At 29.3% G+C, this 21,444-nt stretch overlaps 1 protein-coding gene across 2 annotated transcripts in view; it reads right to left on the bottom strand.

Annotated features, from left to right (window-relative positions):
- The window catches only part of Dad (Daughters against dpp), a 68,401-nt gene that overhangs the window by 18,650 nt on the left and 28,307 nt on the right, over positions 1-21,444 (bottom strand). For both annotated transcript variants that reach the window (XM_065515023.1, XM_065515025.1), the window contains exons 4-5: positions 12,398-12,445; positions 6,667-6,789 (exon numbers count right to left, since the gene is read on the bottom strand). In XM_065515023.1, the coding sequence (XP_065371095.1) occupies positions 6,667-6,789; positions 12,398-12,445 (171 nt within the window). The remainder of the gene's footprint in view (positions 1-6,666; positions 6,790-12,397; positions 12,446-21,444) is intronic.

The raw sequence follows: 21,444 nt of genomic DNA, 5'->3' as shown, positions 1-21,444 counted from the left end.
CATACTTTGGACCAGCTATTAGACAGTCCCATTGTAAGCAAAAGGAGACGATTGAACATCCTGCTTATGACATGCCCGTGTTAAAATGACTGGTCACGTGGCTATTGAAGTAGCTAGCTCCCACCCTAAATGATGGGTAAAATCACTATTTTGAGAATGGGTTTTTTTTTTAACAAAATCACTCCATACGCAGTGAGTCGCTCTAAGGTAATACATAGTTCTCTCATTATTTTGTTTCTACAAATTGTATTTTTTTTGTGAGTTTAGCCACTATTATAGTTATAAATATGTCTGGCGCCAGTTTAATTTAAACAAATTATTTGCAAAAACAAAAATATATTTATTCATTATTTAATAAACACATACACACATACAAACACAGAAATAAAAACTAATAAATAAACAATACAAAAACAAAAAAACACTTAGGCGTCAAAAAATCACAATAATTTACTACAAAAAAAATATTTAAAATAATTTTATTTTATTAAGAATTTCGAAATACATACATACATAATATGTATGTATGTACATAATGTGGTTACAGAATTAACTAATTAATGTTTTCTTACATTTAATTTTGCAAAACTATCAGGATTTTAATAAAAGCCTTGACTTTTTTATAAATCTTATACGTATGTGCGTAAAATTAGACCAGACTTTCAATAATAAATTTGTCTTGCATGATTTAAATTGTGTTCATAGTATCTAAAGCTAATTGATTTGAAGCAAATCATATAATAGAAGCTCGTTCACCTTAATAGAAAATATCTTGTAAAAAAATATTTCTTTGCGACCCTGTTTAGTATAGTTAAACATCGTTGAAAATTTTATGAAAATTAAAATCACATGAAAATTAAAATCACTTTATGTGACGACGTTGATTTTCAATGCCAAAATTTTCATGATTATCTGACAAATATGCAGGTCTGTATGTTATTTGGGGGTCCGTAGGTTATTTTACTGTTAGAAAGATCATTTTAAGCAGAATATAATATTTCAAACTGCTAAAAATATTATTGAAAACGCAAAATTGTTGTACAAATAAATTATAAAAAATTATCAGCCTAACCACAAAAGTTTCCTTAAAGTCGATTTTAAGTCCATAAAGTTGACTATTATTTTAAATTTCGTACCATAAAACAAATTTCAAATATAATTTAAAATGTTGTTTTATTATTTCATAGAAAAGCTTTTTGTTTTGAACTTTTATGTACATTTTGTTTTTTTTTAATATTTTGAAATTTATTTTTTTTATTACAGTTTTGAAGCTTTTTTCAAATAAAAACAAAAGTTCTTTTTTAAAATAAAGTCGACTTTAACAAAAATTAACTTTAAAATTTCTTTCATAGTTAAGCTGGGTTTCCGCATACACCGTAATCGGCGCCGATAACGAAACTGAAACTGCAAAACCTTGGAGTTCGTCACCGTCTCGTTTCTGAATGGTTTTCATTTCAGTTGGGTGCGTTGGGGCATAAAACAGAGACGAAATTAGTTTTTAATTTTGGATGTCGCACATTAAATAGAATTTTATTATTTTTGACAAAATCTATTATTTTTTCCTCTTTTAAATTTAAAATTTATTTTTTTATTCATTTTGATTTTCTTTAAATTTGAAATAAAAAAAATAATTAAAATAATTTCGTTCCTACAGCACAGAAAACAACCTACTTGAAGTTGTTTTCGTTTCGGCCCCAAATGTCAGGTTTTTCGTTACTGATCGATGCCGTTTCGTTCCCAATTTTCATTGCCGATTTCTGAAACGCACTTTTTTTGGGTGCAAATGTATGGAATTTTGTTTTCTGTGCCGATTACGGTGTATGGAAACGTAGTTTTAGGGCGTATGTTTACATGAAATTACAACATTTAATCGATGTTCGGCTATATTTCTCATTATCCGATTAACTTCTAATTTAGCATAAATTTGCTAAAACTACCAAAGATATTTTATTTATATTTAAAATAAAAAAATGTGAATAAAAATATATAACGAGAGTATTCGAAAAATAGTTTACAGATAGAAATTATTATATGTAACTGTTTAAACGTAAAATAGAAATTGATAATCGGAAAAAATCTATATGTTAAAAACGTGATCAAACCATTCGTCGACATAAAAGCAAACAAAAAATTGCAATTGGAACTAAATAAAATATCATATAAAATGATAAGAAGACATAGAAATACAATAAAAAAAATAAATTAAACCGACAGCACCCATGTGTAAATATGTATGTATGTTAATTAATATTTAAATGAACCGGTAGAATGACGGTTTAAACAAACGGCCTGTCAAAACAATACAAAAAATGCGTACTCACAGTAGCAACAATTCAATTTCATCAACATTTTTTATTCAACAGCAGCAGCAGCAGCAAAATACATAATAATATCATTTTGTGCTGTTGCTGTTAACTATTGTTTTTGTTGTTGTTAACTGACATATCGCCTTGATGTTAATTGCATGTACTGACATAAGTGGTCCTAGTATGTAGTATAAGTAGAGACATTCTCATATTCCCACATACTAGATACTACATATCAAGCAACATCCACATAAACTACATACCAGATACTAATACTAGATACAGACAAACGTACGAAAGAGGCCCATATAATTTTGTTGTACCTACTTAATATACGGTTGAAATTAAAACAAAATTTAAACAAATAAAAATACATTCATACATACAAAAGGAAAAAAACGAAAAACGAAAAAAAATACACACAAAAATATACAAAAAAATATAAAAAAAAATCGCGCACTCACAATCGCTGAAAAGTTAAAATATCATCAATATATTGTAGAAAGTGACGACTTGACGCGGCAACCTGGCGCCTAAGAAAACATGACTACTAGCCCCCATGTTTCCCCTTTGAAACCCCGCCACCAGAGTTTATTGTGTGGGGCTGACGCCGACAAATTCGTAAGATAAACGACGACAACATTGAATAAATAAACAAACAAACAAGTGAGCCGATACTCATGGCTGCCGTCGCGGCGCTCTGTCTTCTACTCACACACACACACATTCATTCCAACTATAGTTGCAAGTATCTGTGTGACTACCCAGCAGTTCGAGGAGACAGTACCGAACTAGTGATTTTACCCATCATTTAGGGTGGGAGCTAGTCACTTCAATAGCCACGTGACTAGCCATTTTAACACGGGCATGTCCTAGGCAGGGGGTCAATTATCTCCTTTTGATTACATTGAGACTGTCTTATAGTTATTCCAAAGTAGTCAACGTATTGGATTCACATACCGTCAGTTACCTTACTAGCTACCAAACTGGTTACTTGATAAACTACTTAACTAGCTTTTTGTGTCGTATGCGGAAGATTATTGATCCCAAATAGTCAGTCTAAAAGACATATCCTTCTGGTGAGTTAAATAACTAATTTCTTAAGTTCAATTTAAGAGTTGTAATAAGTTATAAAACCAAAATGATATATTTAAAATACAATATGTACATAGTCAGATTGACCGACTCCAGGTTACTTAGCGTAAGTTAAATTACTAGTCTCAAAGTATTATTTTCAAAGTAACATAAGGTAGTAAGTAAAGTTGCTAGTCCTTAAATATAATTATAGTTGTACTTTTGTAGTGAGTAAAATGGCTTATCCCTAAAGTTAAATAAAATTGAAACAGACTATACTTCAGACTAAAATGAGACATTAGGAGACAATTGACTATTCAATAGATTACTTCTGGTGGGTAAAATAACTACTTTCTAAAGTGCAGCACAAAATAATATTTTAAAGTGACTTCACCGTAGATTACTTAGAGATACTAAAGTGACGATTGTCTTCCTGCCAGATTACTTGTGGTGTATAAAGAAACCAATTGTCTTCTCTCTGCACTACAAAGAGCACATACGTGTCAAATGGCCAAAATATATAAATTGGAGTCAGCCAAGTGATAAGACATTTGAGTACGAATTACTCACAAAACGATTAAGGTGACTACATTCCAGATTACTTAGAGACACTTAAGTGACGATCGTCTTCACGCTAGATTACTTGGGATGTATAGAGTAACCAATTGTCTTCTCTCTGCACTACAAAGTACGCACACGTGTCAAATGACCAAAATATATAAATTGGAGGCAGCCAAGTGATAATACATTTGTGACAATTACTGTCTTTAAGGGATACATTGACTACTTGCTTAACTGCTGGGTATAGTATAGTCACACAGATACTTGCAATGTTGTTTCTTGATGGTTGAATTCTGTTTTCATGTTTTGTTCTCTCTGCATTTTCTATTTCATGGATGAGTGTATGTGTGTGTGTCGATTTGCAGATACTAGAGAGCAACAGAGTTACCAATGTTTATACATTTAAGAAACTGTTGGTATATAACTATACGGTTTTTACAAAAGGACGGTTTTCGTGTTATTCGACAAAACGGATTTTTTTGTCTCGAATTATTCGACAAAATCGAATATTTTTGTTTTATTCATTTGTCATATTTTATGCAAAATCTAGAAGCTCAGCTAGCTCAGTTAAACATTAAAATAATTTCAAAATCCACACAAAAGAACTAATATTGCTATAACTAGCGACTTAAAACAAGATTTAGATTATTTGGACAAATTTTCAAAATGATCAAATAAATTAAATATTTTATAGGTACATACAATGATGCAATTTCAAATATTTATCACATATTGAACTGGTTTCAATTATTTCATAATTGAATCAAGTATTCATGTGCTTAAAAACAAAATTTTCTAATATTTTGTACTGTATTTTGAGTTTTGAATTTGATAATTTTGATAATTGAATATATAATTTTCGTTATTGATTGAGCACATGAATACTCAACATTTTTGAAACTAAAAATCATCAAAATTACGATTAATCATCAAATCAGGCAACAGTGGTGGTTTCGCTAATACAATTATATTGATGCTCTCTCCTTGTGCTCTCTTTCCGTTTATTTTATTTAAAAAAAAAACACTTTAACATTCTGGCAAGAACCAATTTTAGTATATGAATTAAAAATGAGATTCAGCCCAATCATGAATAAAAAATCCGCGGGAGTTTTTTCCCTTTTCCCATTTTTAACACTGAATTTGAATAGGAAATATGGGAAAAGGAAAAAAAACTCCCTCGGATTGTTTATTCATGATTGGGCTGATTATATTATTAAGAAAATAAACAAATTGCGATCCTAGCACCACAATTTTGGAATCAAACCTCACCCACAAAACAAAATAAATATCCCACCAAATTTATTATTTTTTATAAATTTTCTATTAAAATATCGGATACTTATTCACCAAGTTTTAAACACGGCATCGACACAGGTATGATAAAAATACACGCATTTAGCGTATAGATAAATTTTTTCATTGAATTTTTTTTCATAAATAGATTTTTACCTACAATAAAGTCTTTAGTTGTAGTTTCGAGTGGGCATGGCTATAAATTTACAGATACATATACATATCATATACATATTGAAATACCATTGCAACAAAGTAGGTATGATGTAACTTAGAAATTTGAATCGATAATGGGCCAATTAACCCGATTTTTGGAGAAAATATCTATATTAAGGCCACAAAAAAAATCGTTATAGTACTCCGTTTGGTTAATGGTCTATTCTACTATACTAGGACCATTTTTGTATATTTGCTGTATAAAAAAGTTATAGTTATATGTACTCAGTAGCCTATGTAAGTATGTATGTGATCGTATAAAAATTTCAATTGATTAAAAGCCAAGTCAAGTACTTGTTCTGCTTGTTAATGATGTTGATGTCAAACACACAAGCCAATAAATGCAACAATGTTTGTAGTGCGCTCAGTTATTTCGACTCAAATAGGGACGATATTTCCAGCAACAGCAACAACACCGCAATCCATCCATCTATCCATCCATCAATAATAAAAAAAAAACAACAAATCTTAATCTTGACATTCTTTCAACAAACGACAACAGCATTTGGTTCATTTGTATGCGGCGCTTAAGCTGTAATACAAACAAAAACAAAATAAAAAACAACAACAACAACTACTTGTTCTTGACAGAGTCAGCAGAAAGAGAAACCGATACAGATCAATTCGACAAGCAGCTGAATTGATTCGAAACACTGCATTGATTTCGATTCCATTCACGAAATCTGAAAAAAGTACATTTAATATGTGTACTAAATGCATTCCAAAAAGAGAAAAAACAACGAGAACAACATTATATATTTTCCATAGATATTTTCCAAACGATCGATGGAATGTTTTGCAAACATTTTAAATTCTTTATACTATTGCTTATTATAAAAACATTGAAACAAACCAGCTAGCATTCAGGATATGACTCCTTTCTATTCATGCAGTGCATTGGGTTGGGTTGGTAATAGGAGAGTAAGTAGGTTATACTTCTTAGACATATCGGATGATTTTAAAAGTAAGTTAATTCCTGGTAAGCTACGATTGGCTAAGCTGTGACTATTTCCCGGTAATGTGTTGTGTGATCTACTGGCTAATCGACTAGAAAGTCATGAAATCTTTTGTACAAACTGGTAAGTAAACACACTGAATCGAAGATATTTACTTCTGACACTGAATTATAATCTAAATCTCACTAAAAAGTAACAACTTAAATAAAATATCTATGATTTAAAAGATGTTTTTTGTTAAAAAGATTTTTCGAAATTACCTTCACCGTCAGTGGTTACTGATTCGGAAACTCGTGCTCGTAGATCGGAATACTTTTGTCGAATGTTTTCTGGGTCTGTGCTTCCGAATGATGATGAGTTTATTCCATTTTGTGAATTTTCGCCTAAAAGAAAAAGACACAGATAATATGTTTTGATTAATTAGATACTCATTTAGTTTATAAATAGAAATATAAAAAATATAATAAATTTATTCATCCCTGTTGTAGACTTGTACTCTAGTTGAAATGTCTCAAAGGGCCATGCTAAGCGATATTATCCACAGAGAAAACAGTTTCAGTTGCAGACGATCGAAAGATCTCGATGACAGCAATTATATTTTGTTTGTAGCAATAGAAATGTTAGATAAGTACAGAAATACAACGAGTATCTTCGTTAAACCTTAAAATCATACAATAATTGTAATGTTGACGATCGCAGAACAAATTTTAAATTGATTGTTTAATGAAAAAGTTGTGGTACTTTATTTGAGCGGGGAATTTACAATTTTACCTGATAATTTGGAAAATGTTCACTTGGGCTGCCTATGACGTTGTTGGCATGTTTGCAGTCAATTTGTTGCTTTATTATCTCGATTTAGATTTAGTTATATTCACGTACAACCAGAGCTTCGAATGAATTAATTAAATTTGAGCTCAATTTACTAAAAATCTTAATTTGGACTTATCGCAACATATAATTCTTACCATTATTCAAAGGTTTTTTTTTTAAAAAAGTTAAATTAATCCATAATGGAATTAGTTCATAACAGAATTCAAATCAAATGCAAATTGAATTAAAATATTTTTTTATTCTGTTTTGTTTTTCTTTTAATCATTTACAAAATTAATTGAAAAAAATTGACTTAAGCCTTTTTGCAACAGATTTGAAATGAAGAATAATTGAATCATTCAATACATTTTTAAAGCTATTTTGGAATTGATTTGAATTAAAGAATGAATTCAAAATATTTGAAGTACAAAAGCATTAATTCATAATGAATTCATTAGCGGAATGGTTAAAAGATAAAGGTATATACTTTAAACCTTTTCTGGTACAATTTGAAGTTCTGAAGTACTCCCGTTGCTCATTTGAGAATCATAAACAAACAATTTAATATTAAGTAGAATAAAACTTTGTTTATGTACTTTCACCATAACAGAAACAACTGCATTTTCCTAAAAGTATTTGCAAAGAATAAAATTATACCATCAATTTTAGAATAACGTTTATCATAAATTTGAAAAAAATTTGGCAACTGATTTAGACATTCTAATAAAATTTGGAACATAGGGTCAGTGTCAAAATGATAAATTCAATTACTTTTTGTTCTCTTTATGTAAAAAAAAAATTGTTGGGATTGGTACCATTAACTAAAATACTTGTTAATCATATGTTGATATCTTTTGTACCGTTACTTAGTTCTTATAAAACAAAATATCAAAAAATATGCATTTCAAACTGCGTCAAAACGATAAGGTCAGTGTAAATTATTAAAATAAAACAACATTTAATACATCGGCCATTTTTATTAATTGTTTTATAAATGCGATTTCGCATACACAATTTAGTTTTTTCTTAAATGTGTTCGTATCTTATTAAATGTTGGTGTATTTAAACTACTGTATTTACCAGGCTTTATTTGTTAAGTAGAATGAAGTCCATAATCTTAATAAAATTGTCTGCGACATATTATCACAGTTCATGGATTCGTGTAACTTTGTATAGGGATCAGAACCGATAGTTTATGGTGAAGGGTATACACATTTTAATTTTAATAATCTGAGTACTATGAGATCAAATATAAAATATCAGAAATATTTACATTCATATATGGGCAATTCCATGACATCGTACGTGACATTTGTACGCCTATAGAGTGGAATAGATTTTGCAAAAATAAGATTATCTAAGTAAAATAATTTGGTCTTTATTTTCCGTTTGCGATATTCGGATATTTATATGGTCAAAATGCATGCAAATGTATAGGATACATACTAATTTCAAATCGATATATCTCGATTCCTAGACCTGACCCAGCGAAACGCCGGAACACGTATAACTTTTTTTTACCGATCTAACATTTTCCGGTGGGCAGAACCCCCGCCGATCCTACTATTTCTCACATAGTGTAATCAGAATGAAATTCATTTCATACTACATGCTAATTGGGAGCAATTTTAGCCTAAGATTCAATATAGTCAGCTTAAACTATTATGTTTCCCCTTAAAATTAATGAGCTTTAAATACTTTCACATAGTAACATTTTAGTGTTTTCTCCTATTCAAATCATTTTGAAAAAAGTTTCAAGGGTTTTTGTTTTTTCAATCGTGGTTGTCATTCTCGTGGAGTTGCCCATATGTATATATTTTGATGGTGAACAAACATTTAATTGTCCATCCTTGGTTGTGTGTGAAGGACGTGCAAATGCACAGAGCAAAAAAATTAAACTAAATAAATACAAGTTTATACAACATTGTTTGTATAAAGAAAAAAAAAATACTCTGCTCAGTGTGTTAGTTTTTTATTTAATTTGTATTTATTTTTTTGCGAATAATAAATGTGGCGCCACCAAAATTTATACACATTTGCTCCATCGCCACATACATACAAACATATTTACATATGTATGTATGTATCTATTAATGTTCGTGGTGGTTGTGTGAAAAGAATTAGGGCAATAAACAGCACAAATAGCAGCAACAACCAGAGAGGCAGCAGCAGAAAACCCGAAACACAAACCATCACCCTGGACTGAGTGTGGTGCAGTGCAAAGGTGGGAGTAGACGTCAGTATTGTTTGTTTGCTTTAGCAAATAACGGCGCCACATTTTTTCTTCTTCCCAAAATAATAATTTTTTTTATCCACCGTTTGTAACACATCAAAGTATTTGTAGCAGACCCACATTAGTATATATTTTCTCGGTCCTTATAAGATTCTAAGACGGGACAATAATTGTCTATGATTTCACCTAGCCCCCATACAAATGTCCCTCCGGAATATTGTTTGTGCAGTCATATTTATGTTGATTATGCCGCAATCCTGGTAAATTTTTGCACAAATTAGTTCTAAGTACACAGAAAGCAAAAAAAAAACACTTCTAAATTTAAGTTTATTTTACTCAAATTTAGCCAGTATTGTACTTAAAAATTTAAGTACGATTCATACTCATTTGTACTTAGAACAAGTATAAATGGGATTGATTAAAAAAATGAAGAGGAAATTTTCTTAAAACTTGAATTTAGGAAGAAGCTTTTAAGTGGAAGCATCTAATAATACTGATTTTTGCAAATATAATTTAACAAATCTTAATCTTATTCTACAGTTTGGCATCGATGACGACACAATTTCTGTCCAATTAAACGTTGACATAGTTGGAATACTATAGTTAAATTGTATATTTATTTTTTTTATCTCATATTAAATATTAAATTTTTAAAACAAAATAAAATTTATTAAAAATAAAAAATAATGTGTTTTTCTTAAATCAATCTTAGTTTGGCTTACATCAAGTACGAATTCGTGCTTAAATCTAGTTCAGCATTCTTGAAACAAGCTCATTTTGGGATTAATCAATCCGATTTTTGGATTATATCAAGTGTGAATTCGTGCTTAAATCAATCCTATTTTTGGATTATATCAAGTACGAATTCGTGCTTAAATCTAGTTCAGAATTCTTGAAACAAGCTCATTTTGGGATTAATTCAATCTCGGACATTCTTAAATCAATCCGATTTTTGGATTATATCATGTGTGAATTCGTGCTTAAATCAAGTTTAGAATTCTTGAAACAAGCTAATTTTAAGATTAATTCAATCTCGGCCGTACTTAGGGAGAGCTAAAATTAAGATTTTTGGGCTTGATGAATCCGTAGCTGAATCAAGTATTTTGTACTCGGTTTAAGAAAATCCGTACTTACCCTACTATTAACACCGCTCCAATTTGATTTAAGTACGGATTACTCAAAAAAATGTAACAAGCGGTTATCAAAATCGTAATCTACGATGAATTCTAAGAATGTTTGCCGAAGAAACCATGGGTCTAAAATCAAAACCGAGCTTCCCATTTTAACGCGAAAATTTTCCTTTTGTATTTTATATTTTTGTTTAAATATACTAACATTTTATTAAGCCTTTTAAGAAACTTGACTATGTTTGGGATTGTTCGAAAGGAAAGAATGGCAAAAAAGACGAATCTTTGCAAATAGAGGAGATTATCAATAAACTACACCCGAGGATGGTTACAAAATCTCATATTGTGGTTGTGCGAGATCCTAAAACCGATATTTTGGGTCACAGTTGGGGAAATGAAAAATAAAAAAAGGTGCAAATAAACTTGTAAGTTCTAAACCGATAATCCGATTTTAATAAAATTTCCCACGACTATAGAGGAGGTGTTGCTAGGCTTATGTTTTGAATTTGGACTTTCAGCACTAAGGAGGGTAGGAGTCTCAAGAACCCAAATTGGGGTGTCTCGGGTATATTACAAATTAAAAATGAAGCAAAGTTTTTATTCTCGATCCGATTTGAAATATTTGTATATATGAGAAATCTACTAGAAGAGAGATACAAAAAATATTATTTTATCTTTTATAGTTTACGAGATATACACCATAGTCAAACATAGTCAAGTTTCTTAAAAGGCTCAATAAAATGTTAGCATATTTAAACAAAAATATAAAATACGAAAGGAAAATTTTCGCGTTAAAAATGGGAAGCTCCATTTTGATTTTAGACCCATGGTTTCTTCGGCAAAACTTCTTAGAATTCATCGTAGATTACGATTTTGATAACCGCTTTGTCGAGAAATAAATTGAACCACTCTAGTGTACATACTCTGAAATTATAATGTAAAGTATGGCGAAAATCGGGCAACATGTGTTCCTAGTTGACATACTTGAACATTCGTTATTATCTTATAAGAATTAATATCGTGATGAAATTGGACATAAACAAGTTTAATATGAGCCTAAATATTTTTAGGCTCGGTTTGAGAGTCGGTCCATAACTAATCCTACCCCCCATATAACCCCTGTATCAAACAAATATTTTATTGTCAATAAATAATTCATATCTCATTTAAAGTTTTATGAAATTAATCACTCTATCAAATTCCATACAGATCGGATCATAACTCATTCAAGTCCCCTTAGAAGACGAAAACTTTATATAGATGGTGGGTATACAAGATTCGACTGAGCCAATATACATATATTATTCTTACTTGTTTTATTTGATTTAATTATAATTATTTTGCAAATATTTATACAAACAGTAATGAACATAGAATTATTTACACGCTCTACGCATCTAAAGGTAAAGCGGCGTCGATATATAGTATGTATTGAAGTATTTGTGATTCGATTTAAAACTTTTTTTAGCGAAAGCCATTATCATTATTTTTATTTTCAATGATATGTTGTTTTTGGTATTGTAACACTTGATATAATAGTCAAATCGAATAATGTTCGCATTTTGTAATCTTTACAGAATAAATTTTAAATATAAAATTAGTTGGAATTTTTTAATTTTACTCGTTTTTTATTTTCTTAAATAAATAATAAAAATTTAATAAAATTATAATTTTTCTGATTTCGACAAAAACTAAATTTTTGTTAATAAGTTGGTCAATAAAACAAATTCAGAGTAGTATTAGCTAATCCTAATAAAAAAAATAATTAAGATTTTTCTGAAATCATTTTATAATTTTTTTTAAATTTATTTTGAAAATTACCTTCGAAATGATTCATCCTTTGACTTTGATATGGAAGTGGAGCAGTTTCTAAAAGAAAGAGAAAAAAATAAGCATAAAATATATTAATAACATGATAAACAAGAACATTAAATAAATTATATAAAAATCTTTAGATTTAAATTTTGTAAAATGTTTACAAATTTCGCCAGATTTAAAAAGTTCATGACATGAGAACATGATTGAGTACAGTAGAATAGAGTTTGTAAAAAACCGGTTTGTTGGTTAACCAAAAATTTCCAATATATCTATATCTTACTGACTTAAATTAAATTTATTAATTTATGCAAAAAATTGTTAAAGTGGAATTATGGACCTCCACATTTGTTCCATTCATTTCCCATCATATGAGTTGAATGTCATTAGATGTTATAAAAGTTTTCCAGTTTTCCAGATTTCAAATGAAAAGTTCAACTATTTAAATTTACTAAATATCAAGAGTCAACATAGCTAAAATTAGGACCAACTATAGAAATCCCTTTGTTGGCTTATTCTACCGGCAAAAATTGTGCTTACGAGGAAATCCAAATCGCAGGTGATGAAAAAATTATGACAACATACAATGTATGTATATTAGGGTGGCCCTTAATAAACGAAAGTTGGATTTTGGCCATTCTCACCCTCCAGTTTGGTGAACATTAGCAAAAAAATCATCCTGAAAAAATTTTAGGTAAATCGGTTGGGGTTAAGACGTGCCGCAAGCCCTCTGAAGTTTTGAGATGCATTTACAAGGGCAAAAAATGCATTTTTTTCAGTTTTTGTAAAAATTTTGCCATTAAAAAATTACTTTTGTAATTTAATTTCAAAGAATCGAAATGTGTACGTAATTGTCGTTCTAATGAGACATAAAAAACAGAAATCGGTCAAAAAATGTTAAAGTTATTAAAAATTCGCCAGGCCATTAACGTGTCTCAGGCCACTAGAACATGAAATGTAGGAACAAAATTAACATATTTTGAGAAATATTAAAATAAAAGCTCATTTTTACTTAAAATATGTCCATATTTACTTGTATATGAGTTTTTGTCTTCGTAGGATACCGTTAACCTATTCTTAGGTATGAACAAAAAAATTTAATTTTTTTAACGGCAGTTTCAAAACTCCATTTTCAAATTTTTAAAAATTTTGTTAAACAAATTTCAGAATTTTTTGATCATCTCATTGGGATTTATTAAGAGTATAATAGGGAATAAAAGTGTGAAAAAATTATGAAAATATCTCTTATAGTTTTTCCGTACCTGCGATTTAAATTTTGAAATTTTCGAGAAAAACCAATTATTTGGCAATTTTTAGGCCAATGAGCTCTATTTCCTTACTCTTATGAATTTTAAGTAAAACCTATTCAGAATATTATAGTCCAGATAATTCAAAATATACTCTGAAACTTCTACTAAAATCGGAAGACGTTAACCCTTAAATCGTGAAGGTCAAAGGTAAAATTTTTCAATATTTGGAATTTCTCTTGGAAAGATTTCGAAATGATCGAAATGTTGTATATTTTTGGGCCGATTTTGATGAAATTTAACAAAAATATAACATAAACTCTAGGGTTTATAATAACAGCACAAGAATGGAAATTAACGCTTAATGGCACTTGGGGTTAAAATGACACCAAACTTTTAAAATCATAATTTTTTATGGTTTTAGAAGTTTGGGGTCATTTTAACACCAAGTGCTATATAGGGTTAATTTTAATTTTTCTGCTGCTTTTGTAAATACTAGGCTTTGTGTTATATTTTTGTTAAATTTCATCAAAATCGGCCCAAAAATATACAACATTTCGAACATTTCAAAATCTTTCCAAGAGAAATTCCAAATATTGAAAAATTTGACCTTTGACCTTCACGATTTAAGGGTTAACGTTTTTTGATTTTAGTAAAAGTTTCAGAGTATATTTAGAATTATCTGGACTATAATATTCTAATTAAGTTTTGCTTAAAATTCATAAGAGTAAGAAAATAGAGCTCATTGGCCTAAAAATTGCCAAATAATTGGTTTTTCTCGAAAATTTCAAAATTTAAATCGCAGGTACGGAAAAACTATAAGAGATATTTTCATAATTTTTTCACGATTTAATTCCCTATTATACTCTTAATAAATCCCAATGAGATGATCAAAAAATTCTGAAATTTGTTTAACAAAATTTTTAAAAATTTGAAAATGGAGTTTTGAAACTGCCGTTAAAAAAATTAATTTTTTTTGTTCATACCTAAGAATAGGTTAACGGTATCCTACGAAGACAAAAACTCATATACAAGTAAATATGGACATATTTTAAGTAAAAATGAGCTTTTATTTTAATATTTCTCAAAATATGTTAATTTTGTTCCAACATTTCTTGTTCTAGTGGCCTGAGACACGTTAATGGCCTGGCGAATTTTTAATAACTTTAAAATTTTTTAACCGATTTCTGTTTTTTATGTCTCATTAGAGACAATTACGTACACATTTCGATTCTTTTAAATTGAATTACAAAAGTAATTTTTTAATGGCAAAATTTTTACAAAAACTGAAAAAAATGAATTTTTTTCCCCTTGTAAATGCATCTCAAAACTTCAGAGGGCTTGCGGCACGTCTTAACCCCAACCGATTTACCTAAAATTTTTTCAGGATGATTTTTTTACTAATGTTCACCAAACTGGGGGGTGAGAATGGCCAAAATCCAACTTTCGTTTATTAAGGGCCACCCTAATGTATATCCATAATAAAATCCCAAATATAATTCGTTAAATATATGTAATTTAAAAATGTTTGAGATTACTGTTTTGAAAATACATACACCCTAACTATGAAAGAAATTTTAAAGTTCATTTTTGTTAAAGTCGACTTTATTTTAAAATAGAGCTTTTGTTTTTATTTGAAAAAAGCTTTAAAACTTTTCCCAACATATACATTCAAATAATTGAAAATGTACATAAAAGATCAAAACAAAAAGCTTTTTTTGAAATAATAAAATAATTAGAATATTTGAAATATACTATTTGAAATAATAGTCAACTTTATGGACTTAAAATCGACTTTAAGGCTTTTGTAGTTTGGCTGATAGTATTCAAAATTCTAATAAATATATTCGTATTTAGAATATGTAAATAAATTAAGTATGTAAAGTATATCTACATATACATACGTACATGTGTAATGTATACAAGTGTATTTGTATTTATTAATACATATGCCAGTATTTATGAATGTATATTAAGTAATAAATTATATCATTATAGATCAACAACCATCAGACAGAGACCGTCCTATCGATAGATAGATCGATCGAACGAATAACTAAATAAATAAAACTAATCAAATCAGTAAATAAGTGTTGCTTTTTTGTTTTTCAAAAATTCATTCATAGATTTTGTTTTGTATTGTTATTTTATCAAAATTAGAAATAAATGATTGAATATCTCATTCATAAACTTTTCGTCAAAGTGTTTTGTTGTTGCCGTTTGTTTGTTTTTCTATATTTAATTTTTCTTTTGTTTTTTAATGTAAACTGGGCTAAAAACACGCGCACAACTTAAATGAGACATAAAGTAAAATTGGTTTTTAAAGTTTTGTTTTTGTTGAATGTAGTTTGTTTGTAGGAAGGTTTGTTTGTCACACTTAAAATTGTTTTTTTTTTTATTTTTTTGATTCAGTGTTCAATAGTTGTACATTAGGGTGGCCCTACTAAGCTATTACGACATATTAAAACTTACTCATTTGCTACAAAGGAAACATATGCCATTTTGTTATCATATGATAAATTGACTCTGCTGCGACTGACGATTAAACTAACATTTTGAGAAATGGTGTGTTAAAATTAATTTTACTTTAATTTAAATGGGCCACCTTAATGTTCATGCATACATATGTACATAGATTTATATGTATGTATGTATATTAGGGTGGTCAACAGGCGTATAGCAAAAACGTATTCTACGAAAAATTCTATGAAAATTTCCCCTAGAAACTATGGGTCTAAAATCAAAACCTAGCTCCCGCTGAGAGACTTCAAAACACACAGTTATGTAATTTTTAAAAACATGTCTTAAATTTGTATGTCTCTCGGTGGGAGCTAGGTTTTAATTTTAGACCCATACTTTCTTTTGGTGATTTTCTTAGAATTTTGTGTAGATTCCGATTTTGCTAAACGCCTGTCACATTTTTTCTCACCCGAACAAATTGACCCACCCTAATGTATGTATATGCTTATCTATGAACAAAAAAACGTTTCTGGTTTTAACAGGTCTAAATATGGGATTGACTGTATTTTATTCACAGTAATTTTCATTTAAATGCTGAATTTTTTGTTAAAAAAAAACAAATAAATAGAAGTTTTAAAAAAACTATAAAACTTTTTGTTTGATGTTTGTCGTTTGTCTCAACAACAGTACGCGGCAAAACTCAAATATTGACAATTCATACACAAATTCAAACAACTAAATTCAGCCATTCAAAATTCTTTGACTCAATTGTTGTTGTTCGTCGTGTGTTTCTTGAAATCTAATATCACACCAAAAGTCATTAACAAAAATCTATACAAAAATGTTAATCCTCTACTAAAAGTTATAAATTTACAATAAAAATAAAAAAAATAAAAACAAACAAACAAGTTAGAGTTTTATATTCGGCTGAGCCGAAACTTGTATACCCACCATCAATATGTAGAATCAGTTATGGTCCGAACTGTACAGAATTTGATAGAGTGAACTTTAAACGATTTATGTTAATTACACTCTGCTACAAAATGACACTTTTTGTCAGAACTTGAAAAGCCACCTAGTGGAGGTTGTAGGCCTAGGTGAGGATATACTAAAACCGTTTTCAAAGATTTTGAAACACCCTCAAAATGTTTAGTTATTTTGAAAAAACTGTTTTAGGGTAGGTCGTAGTACTTTAGTACCTCAAACTCACACATTTTTAGACCGATTTCAAAATTTTATAGTTAGGTAAAGAATTAAGCTTTCATAAAATGTATGTATAAGATCTATATTCCTAGAAATGTTTAAGTTTTTATAAATAGTTTGGCTTTCTTTTTTATTTTTTTTCCTAATTTTTCAAATTCAACAATAGGTATTTTAAATTTTGTCTATGAAACCCTATTTTTTTGCACAATAATTTATAGACAATTTTATGTAGACAAAAACGAGATATTAGTTGTTAAAATCGGAGAGCTTGTATGGTGACTAGGTACAAATGTTGTCCGATTTTTAAGAGTATTTAGAACTAAATTTTATTACGATCATTTATGACTGCTGAAGCAGTATTTCAGTGGGACATATGTATGGGGGCTAGGTGAAATCATTGACCGATATTGGCCATTTTCAATACCAACGAAACCTTTCGTTTTGGCCCTATCGTGTTTTCAATAGACAGACAGACGGACGGATATAGCTAGATCGTCTTAGAATCTTATGAAGACCCTGGATATATACACTTTTTAGTTCTACGACCAATATTCCGATATGTTACAAGGGTAATGACAAAATCAATATACCTCCCATATTTTTCGATGGTGGGTATAAAAATTAAGCCAAAATCAAAACTAAAACAGAAACGAAAAAGGAGTGGCACAATACATATTAAAATACATATTTAGTTGAAAAATAAAAAAAAACACACAAAAATAAGCTGTTTTAATTGCACCAACAAACAAATCTAAATCAACAAAACCACACAAATTACTGACAAACACAAACAAGATTAATAATAATGACGAAAATATACCCTGCAGATTTAAAAGAGCTAATTCCCAATTTAGCACTTGCTACAATGCTACATATAACATAAATTGGATAATTTAACTTATCTTACGCGCACAAAATCGATAGTAAGATATTTAGGATATTGAGATCCGAGTATCGATCTCCTCTATGAAGCCACCAGCTTCTGAGCCTATCTCCATTTTAGATCCACCTGCGAATACATCCATCAAACAGACTACCGGGTCCAAGCCCGCCTTTCCTTGCAGGAAACGTTACCGGAATCACGGAATAATAACTTCTTGACTAAGGCAACCAATTGCGTAGAAAAGCGTTAGCTTCCTCTTTTTTGGCCCGACCCGTACAACATTTTGGCATTTAATTTATTTTTACATAAAACTTATTTCTGCAGAAATAATAGGGGATATGTATGTGAAATAATGGGCCGATTTCAACCAGTTTCAATATAGTTCATCATTGGCTTAATAGAAAGTCACTTGGTATTATCTTCGATGATAGGTACACTAAGGGAAAAACTACAACTTAAAAATAAGAACGCGTCATATTAATTCAATAATATTCATTATAATAGAAAAACCATATTGAAATAAGATAAATCAATAATTTTCAACATTAAATTAATACTTTTCCATCTTGAAATAAAAAATTTCAACATTACTCGACTTTCGTTCATGTTTCTTATTGATTCGATATGGTTTTTATTGATTTTAAGTTGTTTTTTCTCTGGGTGTACATTTTAAGGTTTAAATACAGTGTGTACAAATGTACATTAGAGTGCTCCATGATTGTATGGACGAGAGTCCAAACTAGAAAAAACTTGCTCGGCCATTAATGTGTCTCAGGCCACTAGAACAAGAAATGTAGGAACAATATTAACATATTTTGTGAAATATTAAAATAAAAGCTTATTTTTACTTAAAATATATCCATATTTACGTGTTTATGAGTTTTTGTCTTCGTAGAATACCGTTAACCTATTCGCTGGTATGACCAAAAAGATTCTATTTTTTTAACTCCAATTTCAAATTTTTAAAAATTTTGTTAAACAAATTTCAGAATTTTTTGATCATCACATTGGGATTTATTGAAAACATAATAAGGAATAAAAATATGAAAAAGTATGACAATACCTCCTATAGTTTTTCCGTACCTGCGATTTAAATTTTGCGATTTTCGAGAAAAACTAATTTTTTGGCCATATTTTGGCGAATGAGCCGAATTTCCTTACTGTTATGAATTTTAAGTAAAACATATTCAGACTATTATAGTCCAGATAATTCTAAATATAGTCTGAACGTTTTACTAAAATCGGAAAAAGTTAACCGTAAAATATTGATGGTCAAATGTCAAATTTTTCAATATTTGGTATTTCTCATGGATAGATAGGGAAATGATTTTGATGAAACTTAAGAAAAATATAACATGAAGTCTGGTATTTATAATAAAAGCACAAAAATTAAAATTAACTAAGCCATTTTGAAAAATATTCACAATTTTGTGCCCCAACATTTATCAAACGGCAAAATATTGTATTTATACCTGATTGTAGCTTTAATAACGTAATTAATATTTTAATGAGGATTTTTGAATAATAGAATTGATTTTAAACCTTTAGTGCAATTTTGATTTATTAAATTTAAAAAATAACTTAAAAGATTCAGTTTATTTAATTCTGAAAAACATTAAAGTTAGCACCATTCATATTGAATGTGTTTTTCGTGATTTTAAAAGTTGAGGGTCATTTTAACCCCAAGTGCTATTCAGGGTTAATTTTTGTTTAGCTAGTACATAATAAAAACAACGGTAAAAACTAATTTTTCAACTACAATTGAAAAGTCTGACTCTTATGATTGGCCCAAAAGATTCGGTTGTCGCAAAGAAACAGTTTGCTCTGTATGTATATAGCAGGAATGATGTGAAAAGCAAATGCAATTATCAAGTCTCAAATTGGGATGACATGACTGACAATTTCGAAATGCCAAATTACAAACAAGTCAATGAAATTTAATTGAATTACATACATACAAACGTACTACGTTAACTATGATTCCATTAAGGAATGGCTGGAACTTAAATCAACAAATTTCCTGTTTTGTTTTAAGTATGTTCATTAAATTAATGAATGTTTGGGTGGCTGTGCTTTTTCTTTGAATTTTAAAAGATTTAGTCCGTTTTATTTTGTTGTGCATTCTTTTAAACAACTACAAAAACAAACTCTTTTCTCAATAATTGGTAGTAAGTAATCAGAATTACACAAAACTAAAAAAATAAAATAACAAAAAAAAAAACAATAACAAGTTTGTTGCTACATGGCGCCGAAGCTTTTAAGCCAGTCATCACATCAACATCGTCGTCGTCGTCGTTGTCTTGTATGGATAATGGTGTATTCCTTGCACTGACTGGCATTTGTTGTTGTTCAATGTTAAGATGCATCAATGGTACAAGCTACAATTCTTGGAATTGATCATTGCTTTTGGGTTTTTGTTTTACTTTATCATTGAACATTATTTGCCGCCGCCGATATCCAGGATTGAAAGAAGACGAGAACGACAAAAATAGCAACAAACACAATGAAATGCTCGCCTTACTACAAGGAAGTTTAGAAACGAGCAAAAAAAAAACAACAACAAGTATATACATATGTATGGATGTATGTATGTCTGCCTGTATGCCAGACCAAAAAGATGCAAGATGTAGAACCAACATTAAAGCCAGCCTTTTCCACAAAATATTGTAAATTTTTTAGTTAATGCCAGTCAAATCAGGTTTTAATGGATTCTTTGAAAATTAACTGCCAAAACAAAAAACGTTTCAAGTTTTTTTTTCAGTTTTATTTTTTGTGAAACTTAAAATATTGATAGTTGCTTTTTGAAATGTTTCTTCTGCAGCTGATGATGATGATGACGACGAAAAGAAATGATGGCCTTTTGACATTTTGATTGGCAAAAATGAAAAATAGGAGTTATGTAAAGAAATCCTTTGGAAAATCTTTAAACGAATAGAACTTTATATAAATAATTCAGTAATTTAAAATCAAATTTTACATAAATTTGTCCAACCTGAAACAAGTTTACTCCATTCGAATACATATTATATAATGTCACCTTCGTAAGATTTTGTTAAAAGAAAATACTAAAGAATTAAGTATTGCTCTTAAGGATTTGAATAATAAATATACAAGAATACCTTCCAAAAATAATTAGATATATGAGGGATTTCACGTCAAGTGAACAAATTTTTAAAACCTATGTCTTCCGATCGGGTTAGTCCTATTGGATAGTAATTTAGACACAATTTTTCAACAAGATCGGTCATTCTTATCAAAGC

This window comes from Calliphora vicina, chromosome 1 (genome assembly GCF_958450345.1).
Source record: "Calliphora vicina chromosome 1, idCalVici1.1, whole genome shotgun sequence".
In the NCBI taxonomy this organism is placed as follows: domain Eukaryota; kingdom Metazoa; phylum Arthropoda; class Insecta; order Diptera; family Calliphoridae; genus Calliphora; species Calliphora vicina.
The sequence above is the reverse complement of the archived record's forward strand: the minus strand, read 5'-3'. Positions and strand labels throughout refer to the sequence as shown.